We start from the raw sequence: 16,857 nt of genomic DNA, 5'->3' as shown, positions 1-16,857 counted from the left end.
TTCTTACGTTGAGTGACGAAACGTCGCGCGTCGATTCCTAGATAGCACGTATCGTTGCATACGTTCAAATAACGTATAATGAAAGCAACATGTGCTATTTGGGCTATGGATCTAAAATTGCCCTTGTTGGGGCAAGCCGAGCATCATTTGTCGTTCGCGCCGATAAAAGCGTAAAACGATATTAAATAGAGATACGTTGAAATAAAATAAGGTCTTTCTAACATTAGAAGCGCAGACAGAAGCGTAACAGTAGAAACCCGTGTAGAACCGTGAATTAACAGCGCGCAAACGGGTAATCAATTGATAGCCCGTTTTAGGCCAGTCGGTCCAGCCCACATGAGTAATCACGGATAAGCGTATGTAATTTGCCTTCATACGTAACGCGGCACAATAGCGTGATGCCGTGGCCCGAGGTTCGCGGAACGAGCGATTGTTCATCTATCTTGCCGGCGCGCCACGTACTTCGGATTGTTGTAAGTTACATAGATATTGCGAAAATGACGGCGGTCAACCGATTGAGAGATCGGGATCGGAACGAGCGCAACAAGGCCTTGTTTACGTTAGCATGCGCGGGCTTGATCCCCCGATAAAATTGTAGCACTAACGAGATCGTCATACCATGCATTTCCGCCGGAGGACATATAAAATCGCATGCACTTGTCCACCCGCACGCAGAGCGGTGTTGTTTGTCCGGTCGCAAAAATGCGACCGCTCTCAGGTGTCTTGCTGCTGCTGCTGCTCCTCACCTGTCAGCTCGTTACGCCGACACCGATTTTCGATAGAGGTGGTGTACATTGTAGTTGTTTATAAGTGCCATATCAATTATACATCTTGCAGTACAGGAGAATTAAGTGCAGGATTGATACGATCGATATTATAGTTGAATCAAATGTATTTAAGTTTCTCGAGCTCTTGAGATGAATTGTCCTGAATCCTCCAAGGGAAAAAAGTAAAGAATGTAGTTTCCAGTTTCGTGCAAAATAAAATGTTAAATCTAGTGCGTCCAAATTGTTGCCAAATTTGTTAAAAATCAAGTGTATATCTTCAAGAAGATAGACACATATGGCGTTTATAATATCAATAAATATATCTGTGATTAAATGTGAATTACGTCAATTTTCACAAAGGTGTATAAATTAATAGAGAATTTAACAAGGTTGTAAAATGAAACTGTGCTGCTAGATTGCGATGTACCAATTCTACTATAAACCCTATAAATTTTTAACGTTTTATTCAATCCAAACGTCGTAGATGGAGCAGGTTTTCGTGGTCGATCGACTGGATTCGGAGAAACAATACGAGATTGGTTCAAAGTGCTGAAGGACCGAATCGTGAGAAAATGGCAAGAGTGGTTCGGCGAAGACGGTCCAACTTCGAGTTTGTCACCGCAGGATATTTTGAACATCGATAAAAACATAGGGGGTCGAATACCGGGTTACCCAGGCTTGGTCTTAGATTTGTGTAAGCAAAGCTCGATAACATGAAATTTGGAGTCAGTTCAGTATCCGTAGCGATCTCCTTTAATATCTCGTCACAAGCTCGTTGTAAAGCTGAAACTCCCGCTGCGCTTGACGTAAAATCACGTGTTTCTGCTTCGCTACAGATCATAATTGAACATACGTGATTTCGACCTTTTACGTGATGCGTCACTCACGAAGATCGTATAAGAGATACAATTAGCACTATAGCGTATATAGTACCGCGTACGTCTTTCAAAGCCTTTCGCGACCGTGTCCTCCCAAGTTTTTAGACTTCTCTAGACAATCTCGATTTAACTTTCCTATTTTGTTAATTTTTTTCATGATAATAGCTAGCCTAACTTTTGACCCAAAACGAGATTGGGGCGTCCGGATTGGTAAATGGTACATCATCCGGAAAGTTGCAGGCAATGACTACGACAGTGATTCGGATGAGTGGGACATGAGGCCCTGGCTACCGAATCTGCCCTCGCCACCCACATTCGGGATCGAGTGGACGCCCGACTTCCGCAAATTCGGAACTTCTGAAACTACGCAACCTCCAACGACTACGCCGAAGATCGAATCGACTACATCGAGACAACGGACGACCCAAACTGTTACTGAAACGCAATCAGCCTTAACTTCTACCGGATCAACTGTAACCACCACTGAGGCTACCGTAACTTCTACCGAATCGATTTCACTTACTACCCAGTTAATTACAACTTCGGTAGAGCCGAATGCAACGTCAACTAAAGAAATCCTGACTTCTACTGAATCTGTTATAACGGACAGTAAACCGGTTGTAACACCTACCGAAACTACAGTAATATCCATCGAGACAATTACCGAAAAAACTGTTCCATCCATCGAGTCTACTGTGCTTACTGTCGAACCGATATCGTCCACTGAATCGACTTCTGTTAAATCAATTGAAACATCTATCGAATCTTCTGAAATTACTACTGAAGCGTCTGAAGCAAGCGTGACATCCACGGAAGAGGTAACTGTTATTACTACTGTCAATGAGTCACCTATAACGTCCACCGACCTGACTTTACCTATCTTCAACAAGCGAGTAGAAGAGAACGAGACCATCAATAAACGTACCACAAAGAAACCTCGTCCAGCATCTGCCGAAGTCATAATTTAAAAACAAGTTACATATTATCAGAGAATAAATTCAGATGTATGTCTTGGTCCAATCTTTCTTAATAAAGTTTTAAAGTAAATCAGTTGTAAATACATATTAATTAGATCTAAAAATATTAACATGCTAAAAATAGATAAGATAAAATCGACAAAAATAATTATTTGAATTTTTAAATAGATTTATATAAACAAATATATCTTAGAAAAAATTAATTAAATCTCAAATATTAGTCATTCCACTCAAATAACCTGAAATTTTGAATATTATTTTTATGGGGATAACAGAACATTAACTAAATACAATATAATAAATTTTTTAACGAGGGATTTTCACGAGATGTCAAGAGAAAGGCGAAATGGATTTTCATCAAGAAGAATACACGTTTATTCCGTAAAATTTATTATAATTACAGCGCTATTCCATAGTAAAATATAATAATTTTTACGTCGATGATCGTGGTCTTCAAGATGGCTTCTTTTACTGTAATAGAAAAAAAAGAATTTTTTGTGTATATTCAAAAAGAATATTTCCTTTCTTACTTAAAATCAACTGCTTAACATGCACATTTTAACAAATTTTGCAATAATATACAAATTGTCATGGAAGTACGACAGCACATATACATATATCTGTAGTTAATATATAAAGCATTATCTCTCTCAAGCGTATTAAATATAAAAAGTATATGCACTAACAAGAAATTCAATATAATATAACATTAAAGTATTTTTAAAATTATTTAGATGTTAGCAATTTTCGTGCACATCTAATTTTACACTAATATAGAATACATACGTAACACAGAATAAACTTTAAGATAAAGTAAAATTGTTTGTTAGTTTGTTAACGTATTTGTAATTCATTAAAACCAAAGCTTTTACAAAAAAGAACAAAGGTTAAATTTCTGACAAATTTAATTATATTTTTTCCTTTTTGAAAATATGATTTAATTTAACTAGTTTTAATAAAATGTGAATAGTATAGCAAAAGCTTAATTTTAATTGCAGTAATATTAGATAACACGTTTTAGTGGTAGACCTAAAATTAATTTACTAAGTAAAATGCAAATATAAATAAGTAATCAAGTCCTGTATTACCTGATTATGCATTTTCTAAATTTACACAATACTCTACATCGTTAAAGACGCTTATTATGTCTAATATGAAAATATAATAGCCTATATAAGATTATTATATAAATAAAATATATTTTTGGATTATTGAAACATTAGAATTGTGATCAGCAATATAATAAATAAACCATAAAAAACAGAACATCACATATAACATTCAGAAGTTATATAGAAGTATTAACAAATTATTAGCATGCTCATACAATTAACAAGGAACAAAAGTATGAAACTTAAAGATTTGCATGCTGACCCTGATTAAGCAACAAGATATTGCCCCTCCAGAAGTCTGTAGTACAAATGATGATCATTTCTCTATTTCCTTCCCTAGAATGTGAATAAGAAGCGTATACCACCGTAGCATGCACAATAAACATCAGACCAAAGGAAAATTTATTTCTGAATCGCCCATAAACACTATTATGTTCAATAAGAAATCTTTTATATTTTTTTTATATTTCTATTTCGTTATTCTCTCATAGATATCACACATATATTACACAACTGTTATATTATGAGGAATATAAAAAGTTCAAACTAGTAAATTTAAAAAATCTGTTAAATATAAGTTTTTCTACAAAATATGTAAATATTTATCATGTATTTATGGTTATTCGTTCAATAATGTTAAGAACTTCATTGTGCTATGTAATAAAATTTATTTTTATATGCAAACTATCTGAATTTTCTCGAATATAATAGTTTATTAATACGATAAAATTACCTAAATGATAACAAAGAGAAAAAGATTTCCACATCATGTAGAATATATAATTTAAGGCCGATTATAATTTTAATTTAAGAAATTTAAGCCAAAACCCCCATAATTAAGAAAAAAGAAACATTATTTCAACATGCAAAAGATATCTTATATTGAAAAGCATTCAACAGTGAGAAAGAATAAAGAAAAATTTTTACAATGTTACAGCATTATAACGTTTGAGTAATAGAGCAAGAAGTATGGTCATATGTTTATGTAAGAAATATATTTGACATTATTTCGCCTACCTTTTTAGACGCTGCTCCAACTTTACTCTTCTTAGTACCCCTAACTTTCTTCATTCTGTTCTTGCGTTCTTTACGCTGTTTCCTGGTTTGTTTCTGTTTCTCGAAGAGACCATGCCTTGCTAACCTGTATTTAGGTTCGAATTTCTTTGCAAAGTCCAAGGTGTCGTAGATAAGCGCGAACCCAGTAGATTTGCCACCGCCGAAGTTGGTTTGAAAGCCAAACACAAAGACGACGTCTGGGGTCACTTTATACATCTTAGCTAGTTTCTCACGTATCTCGGTCTTACGAACCGATGGTTGTCCAGGATGGATTACATCTACGACCTGCACAAAACAAAACGTTGGTACATATAAATCATCAATAATAATTGGCTAATAGATACAGAAATCATAGATCACTCGATTCACACACTCACCATTTGTTTTCGGCATAGGAGCCGATTGGTCATGAACTTTCTCGTTCTGATGGTAGCTGTACCTTCCGTCTGTAAGCAAGAATCAAAATAAGTCTCTTTATTTGTGGAGTTAGGTTATTTTATTAGAGTGCATCTAAGTGTATTGAAAATAGACTGGAGACACTGCTGTTCTATTGCATTCTATGGCAACGATAAATAATATGATAAATAAAATTAAAAAGTTTCAGTTAATAATCCTCATTTATTAAGCGTCACAAATAACAAACATGTATTTTCATCCGAGGTTATGTCACGTCGCGTTTAACGATTAGCATTGCTACTCGTAATCGGTACTTCCCGAACTTAATACACGCGACACGTACTTTATTAGATGCCATTATTTAATAGTCAATCAAACGTCGCACGTTTCGTTGGACGATTATTGCAGAATTCCTCGATACAAATTACATACCATTCTGACCGGTTAGCGTACCGCTCGGAAAAAGACACGAAAATTCACGGCATGCACGCACGGAAACGTGCACTGCCATCTGCGATAGATCACACGGCAGCGTCTACATCGCGCACCCACGTGATATTTTTACAATAGAAAAACTTTTTTTTATTGTTTATACATACCTATGCCCGGCACTATCGATTAAAAATGGTTAAAAATTCTGCATCTAATTTTCAAGCTTTTATTAGGTTCAAACGATTTAAGATACTGAATCGCTTCGAAATTAACAACAGAGGATTAATTTCTAGGAATAAATTTGCAGCCGAGATGCGAGGATAATTATCGTATCTCTCTATGAAGAAAAAAACATTTCAATAAAGAGAAAATAACAAGAAGAATGTGATTACATAATAGACAATAAGAAATGTGATTATATGTAAGAAAAATTAATATTCAATATTTTATTTTACATACACGCCTTATTATTGTCGCAAATGCGATATATTGATTTTCAAATTAATTTCTTTAAAAAATATATGTACCGAATATCTAAAAATATATTATACATTATATTGATAGCTCCACGTGGTTCAATTTCCCAAAAATCATTCGTCGAAATCATTCGAGAGAATCATGCGATACAAATAAAAAGTTATCCATGTAAAATCTGTTACGAACAAAGAAGTTATCCATGTAAAATCTTTTATAAATTAAAAAGAAGGAAAACATGGCATGTCTTTCATCTTTTAATTAAAAAAAAAATAGATGCGCACAATTGTCGATCGTGAAACTGCTTGATCGGCCCGACGTGGAAATTGGGACGGGAACTTTCGAAAGGGGCCGTGTGCCGTGCGCGCGTAGCGCTTCCGCCAACGTCAGAAGCTGATTGGCGCACGACCGTCGGCCTGACGTTGACCATTGCCGTTCTCTAGGAAGTTTCGAGAACGTAGCGCGCTGCACAGGCGGCAATATCGGCAGGCGACGTGGGCGCACGGGGTTCAGTCTTCTTCAGTCGTTCAGTTCGGTACGTGAAACGTTGCGACGCGGACGCGGGGACGGAACGAGGCTCGTGCGAAACGTGCGCGGTCATCCTTGGGCGACACTCGCCTCGTCGCTTTTACGTTAGCAGGTAAGTGGTTCTCGCGAAATCGCGAGATCCCCGTTGTCGAGGTTGCGGATCCGTTCGCGCGTTCGCCGATCCGACGGTGGCCCGTGCGGGCGAGCAACGGGCGGACGAAGTCGCACGATCGATCGATCGGTCGGTTGGTCCGCCCGCGCGATCTCTCTCTCTCTCTCTCTCTCGCTCGCTCGCTCCGAGAGGCGCAGTCAGCGACTGGCATACTCGCGCGCGAGGCGTAGGACACGTCTAGAACTTCTCGGAACCGCTGTCCACGGAGTCGGGAGTCTCGTCGCGATTCCTCCTGGTCCGAGTTCGCGTAACGGTTACCGGAGCCAGCGAAGGGGTGGCGAGGGAGGGGACGGCTTAGCGGACGGTCGAAGGTTGCGCGGCGATATATTTCGCACGATTGCACATTAGCTGGACTGGACATTACGAAGCGGGATTCGAGTTCAATCGAGTCGTGCTGATCGGCCAGGGCGAGTACTCGCGTTGCGACAGCGAGCTCGGAAAGAAAGATGGTGGAAGCCAGTAACCTGGCTCTCAAGCCTTCGTGCACGCTTCCCTGACTCGCGTCGATCGACGATGCACCCGCGGGCCGCGGCATTGGCTAAGACGGCTAAGAGAAAGAAAAAGAGAAAGGGAGGGAGGTAGAAGGAAATAGCAGAAACTCGCTTATCACGGAGAAACGCGCTTCTCTCGCGACAGCGTGCGTCATAGCCGTCATATATCGAATCGCGAGCGAGCGAAATTCATCGCGAGTGATCCGGCAAACGTTTTTTTTTATCCCGTGCTGCCGATTTTTTCATCCTGCTCGGGGGAACCGCATGCGCTCGGTATATCTGCACGACACCGGAAGACTCCGGGAAGCGAAGAGACGGGTCTTTGTTCGAGAAGCGTCCGCGACACGCGCCTCGCCTTTTAAAATCCTCCGCTCGCTGGTCTACTCAATCGTATATACTCCCAGCCCTGCCGTAGACGCCATTTTGAAACTCGCATGAATCCACGCACGAGTGTTGCGTTCTTTGGATTTTTACAGGCGAACCTCTGGAGCTGCGCGAAGAACCGTCCGCGTGCAAGTTGCGAGACTTGAAATAAATCATGATTAAAAATTAGGAAAAAAGAGAAAGAAACGAACATTTATGCTCAATATTTTTTCCCGTTTTTGGTTTTGCTCTTCTTTTTCGCTGTTAGATATAAGTACAATTTGAAATTCAAGGTCAGAACGGAAGTTCTTCTCCTGGGGCCATTTGTTGCCAAGTGCTTTTGTTATCCGTTGCACTTTATGTAACAACTTGAGCTGTTAATTTAAATATTCCTGAGAACAACTCCAAGTTGCATAGTCGCGTTACGCGCTCACTCTACGATCATATCTGAGTTCTGACCATGTTAGAATTTATGAGTATTATTGAGTCTAGATCCAATTATGCAACGCTACAAAAGCGATGCATTCGTTTTAGATTTATTGTTTATGAATTAATTATGAGCTAAACGTGACTATACCTTTTTGGTCGTGCCTGCGTATGTCGCAACATCTCGGGTTGTTTGCTTCATCAATGAAACGAATAGAGCGTATATGATTCCTCTGATGTCATTTTATCGGTAGATTAAGTGATGTGACATTTTGAGGGAATTCATTATGCATGTGCATTTTTTTCCCTTCCAAGAATGTAAAACTTATGTTTTAAGCGTTTTTATCTGTAAGGAAAATTGTCATGTATTGGCAGCACCTTTAATTAAAAAATTGAGAAATTTATTATAATATTTTTTTTTTTGGTTTCAGCAGCAGGAGCGTTTTTAACATAACACGAACTTCTTAACACGTGAAAATGGTTAAGGAGACTACATTTTATGATGTACTGGGCGTGAAGCCCGGATGCTCGCAGGAAGATTTGAAGAAGGCCTATAGAAAGCTGGCTCTGAAATATCATCCCGATAAGAATCCTAATGAAGGAGAAAAGGTTTTCGTATGCAAAGAAAAGAAATAAAAATAAAACTGAATCTTAAAATTTTAAATGTATATCGCGTTACACATGATAAAATCTAATATTTACGAAATGTATGTTTTTTTAGTTTAAGCAAATTTCTCAAGCGTATGAGGTATTGTCGAATCCTGAGAAGAAGCGTATCTACGATCAAGGTGGGGAGCAAGCTTTGAAAGAAGGCGGTATGGGTGGTAGCGGCTTCTCTTCTCCTATGGACATCTTCGATATGTTCTTTGGCGGAGGATTTGGCGGACGAGGAGGTAGGAGGAGAGACCGCCGAGGTCAGGATGTCATGCATCAGTTATCAGTTTCTCTCGAGGAACTTTACAAGGGAACTGTTCGTAAACTTGCTCTGCAAAAGAACGTCATCTGCGAAAAATGCGAAGGTAAACTGGCTTTATGGAGTGAGAACAATTATAATTCTAAAAACATCTATATCTGTGTATCTGTGGCGAGAGAAAACGATTTCCTTTTTTTTCCTATTAGGTATCGGTGGAAAGAAAGGTTCCGTTGAACAATGTTCGACTTGTCATGGCTCTGGCTTACAAGTACAAATCCAGCAATTAGGTCCGGGAATGTTGCAACACTTACAAACCATGTGTACAGAGTGTAAGGGTCAGGGAGAGCGTATCAATCCCCGTGATCGTTGCAAGTACTGCAATGGAAGAAAGACTACTAGAGATAGAAAGATACTTGAGGTTCACGTTGATCCAGGGATGGTCGATGGTCAGAAGATAATTTTCAGCGGCGAGGGTGATCAGGAACCAGACTTGGAACCTGGCGATATAGTTATTATTCTCGAAGAGAAAGATCATGAAGTATTCAAGTTAGTAATATTTCAGACTATTTATTTCAGAATATTTATTGACTCATTATTTAACTGTTATTAATACGTCGCGATTGATTAAATTACAGGCGTTCGAGGAACGATCTGATCATGCGAATGCAACTAGAACTTGTAGAGGCATTATGTGGATTCCAGAAAGTGATTCGCACTTTGGATGGTAGAGATTTAGTGATAACCTCACTTCCCGGGACCGTGACAAAACACGGTGACCTGAAATGCATCTTGAACGAGGGCATGCCGATTTACAAGGATCCGTTTACACACGGCAGACTTATAATACAATTTATAGTCAATTTCCCGAAGAGCATAGAACCATCGCTTATCCCGGCATTGGAGCAGTGTCTGCCACCGAGAGAAGAGGTTATAATTCCAGACGGTGCCGAGGAGTGTTTACTTACTGACTTAGATCCTGAGCAGGAGCAAAGGCGGAGAGACACGAGACAAGCGTATGAAGAGGACGAGGGGGGTCCGTCGCGAGTCCAATGTGCCACACATTAATTTGATTACACTAACCCTGTAATAAACATAGCCGTTTCTTTCATTTCGAACTCTCTGTCCCATTCGCTCGATTCTGTATCGTGCCCAAGAAACAACATGGATATATATAGGCAAATTGTTCAATGAGTGAAAAAGAAGTTGAAATAATTCGACTGTTTGGATACGCAAAACAGTGAGTACTGTAGTTATTGATTCTTTAACTTTATTAATTTTTACGCGGAATATCATACGATCTTGAAAGTAGATAATCGTTACCACCTAACGAAAAGCATATCTCTATTCCCTATATATGAAGGATCTTATTAAAGTGCATCTTACTGAGATACTTATAAATAAGATGCTTTATTAGAATTTTAGTTTGTCTATGTAACTATGTTGTTTCTTTCGATAGAGGATCACTAAAAATGTGTACTTATCATTACACAATGATAAGAAAATTTAAATTTATTTAGATTTAACGTAAAGTTCCGACGCCAGACGTTACAGCATAATGAAAGGCATCATGTATTCTCGAACATCGCGATTGTCTCTGATGTTTGACCACGTGTATCGCTCCAATAACCAGCTAGCAGCTCGACAGTAAATACTACATGGCTAAAAATAGAGTTAAAATTCATATATGTTTATTTAGTTCAATTATGTGAATTATCCGTACACGATTACTTCCTTCAGATATTAATAGCAGCAAACTTGTTTACTCCGGATTTTTAAGCCGGAAAATTGTCTTTTACAGTTTTCTAGAACTTGAAATAATCTCGGGATGTGTCAATCAATGTGGAAACGGTATAAACTACGCTTGGTTAAAGCCTTAATGTAACGTTATCAATCGTACTAGAGATCTTGAAACTTTTCAAAGTGGGACATTATTCCATATTCGTAGTATTTAATTTTTTCCAGTCGCTTTTGTATACTGGCGTGTGACGATGATAACGGAAACACAATTTTGTTTGCAAAATGATGCAAATAAAACGGGGAATCAGGTTCCTGTATGTGTGTGTGTGGACGATTGCGCGTATTCATAAGCAGCTTCTGTGCAATGATACTGTGTCGGATCTAATAATTTCCCTTCTTTACATTCGCCAATGCTGAGATTTTATTACATATTTTAGTAAAATCAATGGTTGTCAATTTAGTGATTTCCTTCCTGTGGAAACTTATGCAAACAAATAAACAAAAAATGATCTTTTCTTAATAGATATATTTCTACAAGTTTATTGGGTCATTTTCACCGTTTATCTTCATCAACGCGCATGAACAAATGCTCTAGATAATTCATAGATTCTGTACTATATTAAATTAATATACTTTCAATACACATTCACATAATTTACTGTATACATGGTCGTGTACTCGTCCGCAGTTACTATAGCGAATTTTAATAAATAGCCAACATGTCTTGTAATCTTATTTATTATAGGAAAAATTGGTGATTGATTAGGTACTTTTTTTGAGCGTCTCTAATAAATTTGGAACTGTAAAATGAGATTATCGATTTTACGCCCTTTTCAAAATCGGACCTGAAATTCCTCGCATGGTTCGATTAATCGAAACACTGTTCCACGTAATTTCCTCCTAAGGTTTACTAATTCGTCGCAAGTAAACGCGCAGATTAATCGCTAATGACGTAATATTTAATTTATAGATTTGCCTCCTTGTAGTTTTCGTTTTAGAAATAGAAGAAAGAGGTAACGTCAAAATTAATTTTCAATGACGAGAGGAGATTCTATTTATTTTAAAACTGAATAAATAAAATAAATGGGATTAAAAAAAGTGAGCTTTTACGCGAATGAAATTAAAACGGAGTAAATTTTTTACGTTAGCTTGGCATTCGTGCAATCGATTATTCGATAAATATATAGATTTGTGAGCCTTCAATTATTCGCCAATTCGCACGCGATACGCGAAGATTCGTGGTAAACATTTGCGAAACGTCGATTCACGAATCGCTCGTTATTTCGTGAATGCCTGCATTCCGTGAATGACGGATTCATTCGTTCTGCGCGAGAGAGAAGGAGTCATCGGCCATTCTATGGAGAGAAAAGAGACGAGAGAGAGGGAGAGGAGAGAGAAGGGGGTGCGATATCGAATAAGCCCGCGAGGACGACCGCGAAATTAACGCGCGTCCCGTCCGACCGATAGCGGCACCGTCGCGAGTCGCGCGCGACCGCTCTGCCTCGCGTCTCGCGAGAGCTCGAGCTCGCGAGTCGCGGCGAGCGGGTCGATGTTTTTAGCGACGTGCTTAGTGACGTGCGAGTGGCCCGAGTGTGGCGAGAGTGTCAGCCAGCCGTCGGGAGTCGGGATGCCGCAGAGGTTTCTGGGTATGCGGTGGGAGCCATATTTTTTCAATATCAGTTACGCGAAAACGGCGTAGCGCACCGGGCACAGCATCTGGCGGGCACGGCATTCCGATCGGCGGATCGGCCGCGCGACGTCCGTGTCGGCCGGCGGTGAGAGTGGAGTCTCGGGGCCGCGTTAAAACGCAGAACGGCGTACGCGATTATCCGACGCGCGTACGGCCGTCGCCGCTCGCCGCGTCCGCGCCGCTGCCGTCGCCGTCGCTTGTCAACCGAAAATAATATAATAACACCCGGGGGGGCGAGAGAGAGAGAGAGAGGGAGAGCGGGGAGGTGAGGCCGCTCCGTGAGAAACGGAGTAGCGCGGACCGCGCAGGTGTTCGGCACGGCGAGAGGGTTAGTTAACTTAACCCGAGAGTTCGTAACCGCGCTCGTAGTGGTGATACGTGGTAGTAGTAGGAAGGTAGTAGTGGTGGTACGAGAGTACGAGGTAGTGGAAATGGTGATGGTGGTGGTGGAAGAGTGCCGGTGGTGGTGGTCGTGATACTCGCTGCTGCTGCTGCGGCTGCTGCTGTGACGATGACACAGCGTCACAACACGACGTTCGTCCGTCCGTGCGCGATTTAACCCGAATCGTTACGCCAGCGGCGTAAAAGTGTGTCTCTCTTTTTTTTTTGCCGTTCCTCTCTTTCGTACGGAACGCGGCGTGCGCGTTCGCGCCATATTTACCGATCGAGCGCCGACCGCGGGCGACTCGAGCCGAGCCGAGCCGCCTGAAGTCCGGCGCGATTAAAGCCGCGGTATATACGCAGTCAGTAGTCAGTGTCGAGGGAGATGGCACGCCGCTCGGCCGCGTTATCGCATTCGCCGGGATCGTGATTGTCGGTTGCGTGACGGGTTTTTTTTCGCTCCCCCTCCCCTTCCACCCATCTCTCGCGATATCCCAAGCGGCGTGCCGTTCGGCGTAATGACATAATTGAGTGCGCGTCTTCGGTGCGTTCGCGTACTCGGGAGTGCGTACGCGCGACGACTCGATCGGAGGGACGGAGTAATGTTGTGGTGGCTGTGAAGTAAGGCGCGAGTTTTCGAAGGACTCTCGATCCGTTTTAACGAGTGTGTCGGTGGGGCGCGCTTCGATTTCGAATCGCCGGGTGCCGGGTGCCGGGATTAAGCCGCGACGCAGTTGCGCGCCGCGACATCGGGGGGAATCCTCGTCGATTTCGCGTCGCGGCGGCGGGGATCCGCGAACAGTGAACACGGCGGGTGGCGGCAACTATACGACCACGGGCCGTCACCTTGAGTCGAGAGCGAGAGACCTTTCGCGCGTACGTAGGCTCTCGCTCGCTCCGCTTCGGAGAGAGACGTAATTCCCCGCCGATAAACGAGCGGCTCGGGCCTCGGGCCTCGGGCCGGCTATGAGAGTTTCGAGTCAATCGAGTCGAGTTAACGGCAGTCGCGACCTTGCTCGACGCCGCTGCCGCCGCCTCGCGCACGATCATGCTACGTAACGACTCGCGACGTGTGCAACACTCGACCGCGCGGCAAGAGGACGCGGCGTGGAACGTCGCCGTGCCGCGGCACCGAGTCTTCTGAAAGTGGGAGATTAGAGAGAGAAAGAGCGATAGCAAAGCGGCGGAAACGCGGACGGAAAACGTCAGCCGGCCGGCCGGCACCCGATGGCGCCGTTTCGAATTCCGATCGCGTTCGCGTGCGACGACGTGTCACCAGCTGCGACATTTTGACGAGCGTCCGTCTTACCTCAGGAAAGGAAGAGGCGGAAGAGGAGGAGGCGGAGGAGGCGGTGGAGAAGGAGGGGAAGGAGAAGGAAGACGAGCGAGGAGCGAGGAGCGAGCGGAACCGAAGGAGGGAAGCCGAGGAGCCGAGCCGCCGCCGATCGTCGAATCTCGCGGGAGAAAACGCATCCGTCGGCGCGTCCCGCGCGCCGTGCCCGGCGATCCCCGCTGGCGCGTCAAGGAGGTTAGACGGCCATTGACCGGCGGCGAGCAGCGACAGCGACAGTGTGTACTACGCGCGCCAAACACGCGCCGGTTTCGAGTACGCGCGACGTAGGGGAGCGAGCGATTCCCTTTCCCGCCGTTTCCGCAAGGGGAGGGACGCTAGAACCCCCTTCCCCCGCCCCCTCCGGGGGATCCACGCTCGTGTCCGTGTCCGAGTCGCGCGAGCATTTCAACCCGGTGCGGATTCGCGTATATTATGTCGTGCTACGTGTGCCGCGCGGAGAGACGCGACGCGACGTGGAACAGCGACATCGGTGAGAGCGCGCGCGAGGATTATTCGTGGACCACAGGAGGTTCGTCGTCATCGTCGAGCGCGTGAGGAATCGTGAGCCGGCTCTCGCGGAGGATGCGGCAGTACCCGCCGCCGGTGTCCCCACGTAGGCGAGCTACGTGCCACGTCGTGCCAGTGATGTCGTGGGTGTCGTCAGGGTCATCCGCAGCGCTGCTGGACCTGGACCATGGCCGGCAAGCCTGAGCAGCCGTCCACGCTCCCTGCTCCCCCGAGTCACGGCCATCAGCATCAGCAGCATCATCATCATCATCAGCAGCAGCAGCAGCAAGTGCAACAGCAACAGGCGCAGCAGCAACAGCACGCGCATCAACAGCAGCAGCAAGCTATACAGCAGAATAGCGTTCTGGTGTACGTGTCGGGGGAGAACTTCGCGTACGCCACGGCGGTGGGTCAGAATGTCGCCGCAACCGCTGCTGCCGCTATCGCGGTCGGTTATCAGTCGCAGCCGCAACAGCAGCAGCAGCAGCAGACGACGCAGTACGCCGGTATCCTGCAGGCACCGCAGGTGGCGACGGCGCAGGCGGTTACGACGACCTTTCCCGCCAAAACCGCCGTGTATTGCGCCGACGACAGCAGTAGCGGGGTCAACGTAGGGAACAACGCCACCTCCGCCACCACCACCACCCCCGCGATCGGCTGTTGCCGTCTGAAACCGTCGCTCGAGACGACGACGACGATAACGACTACGGCGGTGGCGACGACCGGAGCGGATGGCTGCGAGTCCAGACATGCTCCTCCTCTGGCGACCAACGAGGACGAGGAGGATTACGCGATGCTGTATCGACAGGCCAACCTGGGGCATTCGACGACAGTGTGCGCCACGTCGACGACGACGACGGCGATGATGACGCGCGTCGCGGGGTCGCGCGAGAACAAGCGAGCATCGGAGAACGGAGAACGCTCGACGGCGGACAACGATCCGATGGTGTCCGGCGCGAAGACGTATCAGACCGCGCGGCTCCAGCACGGCGTCGCCGGTGACGCGTACTCCGCGAGGTTGAGCGGCGAGTATAACGCCACGACGAACAATAATAGAATCGTCGCGGCGCGACCGATGCGGGATCCGGGCGACGTCGGTCTTCTCGGTAGTGACGACGAGTGCGTCGCGTACGGTACCACGACGTCCACCGGCGGTAGTAACGGTATCGCGCTTCAAAACGCCGGCGAGCAACAGGCGGCGACGAGCGTGGACGACAAGAGCCGGCAGCAGGACGGTTTCGATCAGCAGGCCGCCTCCTCGGCGCCGACGTCGGCGCTGGGCGCGACAGTGGTCAGTGTTGGTGACGGCAGTGTTGGTGTTGGTAGTGGTGCCGCGTCCGGCGGTTGTGACTCGGTGAGGTCCGACGAGTCGTCGATGACCTACAGCAGCCTCAGCAGCCCTGACGAGAGTCAGAGTCATCAGCAGCCGGGACAGCACGACGGTGGCATGCCGGTGGCGAGTAATAATCATCCCGGCGGTGGTAGTGCGTGCGCGCAGCAGGCTGCGCGGCAGCAGCCCCCGTCGCGTGTCAACGGTAGTAACAATAATGGTGTGCAGCATAACGCAGTGGTGTTGACAATGAACGGTAGTGCGGTGGTTACGCAGCAGCAGCAACAACAACAACAACAGCAACTGTCGGCGATCAGCGTGCCACGTGGATGGAAAAGGATATGCACCAACGGGGTCATCATTTACATCAGGTGAGTTATTATCGCTATTATCAGTGATCAATGTGGTTTTCGATTTATCTCGTCAAGCGCTATCGCGTAGCGAACAAGCGTGTCTGTGAAGTTGGCATATCATTTTTCAGCGGATCAAAAATAAAAGGGAATTCTTGTCGCATGCAGTCGAGTTCTATAGTTTCTGATACTTATTAGTAATAGTTCTGGTGATTTTACTCAAAAAACAGTCGATCACTAAAAAGTATCAGGAATTATAGAACTCGACTGCATGCGACAAGAACTCCCTTTTATTTCTGATCTGCTGGAAAATGATATTTTTTTATTACGTCGAGAACTATAGTCTTTCCCACGTACGTGTCGACGGGCATCTTTTTCAGTCGCGCCTTATATCTCTTTTTGGTTTTCTGTCGTTGAGAGCGCCGCGTGGCGTGTTGAATAGTGCATATCATTAATAACATTATTAGCATAAGCGCTTCGAAGCCATAATAAAAATTTATTCTAGATTGTTTTTGTTCCCTTGTTTAAGGTTCTATTCACATAA

At 44.5% G+C, this 16,857-nt stretch overlaps 4 protein-coding genes across 15 annotated transcripts in view; 3 read left to right on the top strand and 1 right to left on the bottom strand.

Annotated features, from left to right (window-relative positions):
* The first annotated feature begins 506 nt into the window (after positions 1-506).
* LOC139820688 (uncharacterized) lies at positions 507-2,692 on the top strand. 3 transcript variants are annotated; one of them, XM_071791132.1, is made up of 3 exons: positions 507-784; positions 1,252-1,461; positions 1,811-2,692. In XM_071791132.1, exons 1-3 carry the CDS (start codon positions 652-654, stop codon positions 2,611-2,613), a joined length of 1,146 nt encoding a protein of 381 aa, XP_071647233.1. In that variant the 5' UTR covers positions 507-651; the 3' UTR covers positions 2,614-2,692. The 3 variants fall into 3 exon arrangements, with proteins under 3 accessions (XP_071647233.1, XP_071647235.1, XP_071647234.1); XM_071791134.1 differs by having other exon boundaries at positions 508-784; positions 1,886-2,692; XM_071791133.1 differs by having other exon boundaries at positions 508-784; positions 1,880-2,692.
* A 281-nt stretch (positions 2,693-2,973) lies between these two features.
* Rps24 (ribosomal protein S24) lies at positions 2,974-5,708 on the bottom strand. 4 transcript variants are annotated; one of them, XR_011734085.1, is made up of 5 exons: positions 5,619-5,708; positions 5,168-5,236; positions 4,752-5,075; positions 3,997-4,070; positions 2,974-3,093 (listed from the first exon to the last, which is right to left on the bottom strand). XR_011734085.1 is itself a non-coding variant. In XM_071791138.1 (4 exons), exons 1-4 carry the CDS (start codon positions 5,542-5,544, stop codon positions 3,091-3,093), a joined length of 411 nt encoding a protein of 136 aa, XP_071647239.1. In that variant the 5' UTR covers positions 5,545-5,559; the 3' UTR covers positions 2,974-3,090. The 4 variants fall into 4 exon arrangements, 2 of the variants coding, with proteins under 2 accessions (XP_071647239.1, XP_071647238.1); XR_011734084.1 differs by lacking the exon at positions 5,619-5,708 and adding an exon at positions 5,530-5,559; XM_071791138.1 differs by lacking the exons at positions 3,997-4,070; positions 5,619-5,708 and adding an exon at positions 5,530-5,559.
* Positions 5,709-6,483: 775 nt separating this feature from the next.
* Positions 6,484-11,535, top strand: Droj2 (DnaJ heat shock protein family (Hsp40) member A4-like). Of its 4 annotated transcripts, none has more exons than XM_071791129.1 (5): positions 6,484-6,732; positions 8,507-8,687; positions 8,794-9,091; positions 9,192-9,531; positions 9,621-11,535. In XM_071791129.1, the coding sequence occupies exons 2-5, from the start codon at positions 8,550-8,552 to the stop codon at positions 10,048-10,050; spliced, it is 1,206 nt and encodes a 401-aa protein (XP_071647230.1). In that variant the 5' UTR covers positions 6,484-6,732; positions 8,507-8,549; the 3' UTR covers positions 10,051-11,535. The 4 variants fall into 4 exon arrangements, with proteins under 4 accessions (XP_071647230.1, XP_071647229.1, XP_071647232.1 ...); XM_071791128.1 differs by having other exon boundaries at positions 8,504-8,687; XM_071791131.1 differs by having other exon boundaries at positions 6,485-6,732; positions 8,504-8,681.
* Positions 11,536-12,300: 765 nt separating this feature from the next.
* The window catches only part of LOC139820684 (uncharacterized), a 202,402-nt gene continuing 197,845 nt past the window's right edge, over positions 12,301-16,857 (top strand). For 2 of the 4 annotated variants that reach the window (XM_071791124.1, XM_071791123.1), the window contains exon 1: positions 12,301-16,334. In XM_071791124.1, the coding sequence (XP_071647225.1) occupies positions 14,821-16,334 (1,514 nt within the window). In that variant the 5' untranslated portion in view covers positions 12,301-14,820. The remainder of the gene's footprint in view (positions 16,335-16,857) is intronic. The other 2 variants (XM_071791122.1, XM_071791120.1) reach the window with 1 other exon arrangement.

Source organism: Temnothorax longispinosus, chromosome 10 (genome assembly GCF_030848805.1).
Source record: "Temnothorax longispinosus isolate EJ_2023e chromosome 10, Tlon_JGU_v1, whole genome shotgun sequence".
NCBI classification, from domain to species: Eukaryota; Metazoa; Arthropoda; class Insecta; order Hymenoptera; family Formicidae; genus Temnothorax; species Temnothorax longispinosus.
This window is presented reverse-complemented; position numbering and strand designations above follow the sequence as displayed.

Bases quoted from the DNA above. Each gene is read 5' to 3' on its own strand.
- LOC139820688 (XM_071791132.1), top strand. From the start codon at position 652: ATGCACTTGTCCACCCGCACGCAGAGCGGTGTTGTTTGTCCGGTCGCA. The intron at 785-1,251 runs GTGGTGTACATT...CAAACGTCGTAG, and splicing joins GACACCGATTTTCGATAGAG to ATGGAGCAGGTTTTCGTGGT. The intron at 1,462-1,810 runs GTAAGCAAAGCT...TCATGATAATAG, and splicing joins AGGCTTGGTCTTAGATTTGT to CTAGCCTAACTTTTGACCCA.
- Rps24 (XM_071791137.1), bottom strand. The intron at 5,076-5,167 runs GTGAGTGTGTGA...TGTTTTGTGCAG, and splicing joins TCCTATGCCGAAAACAAATG to GTCGTAGATGTAATCCATCC.
- Droj2 (XM_071791129.1), top strand. From the start codon at position 8,550: ATGGTTAAGGAGACTACATTTTATGATGTACTGGGCGTGAAGCCCGGA. The intron at 9,092-9,191 runs GTAAACTGGCTT...TTTTCCTATTAG, and splicing joins CATCTGCGAAAAATGCGAAG to GTATCGGTGGAAAGAAAGGT. The intron at 9,532-9,620 runs GTTAGTAATATT...ATTAAATTACAG, and splicing joins AAAGATCATGAAGTATTCAA to GCGTTCGAGGAACGATCTGA.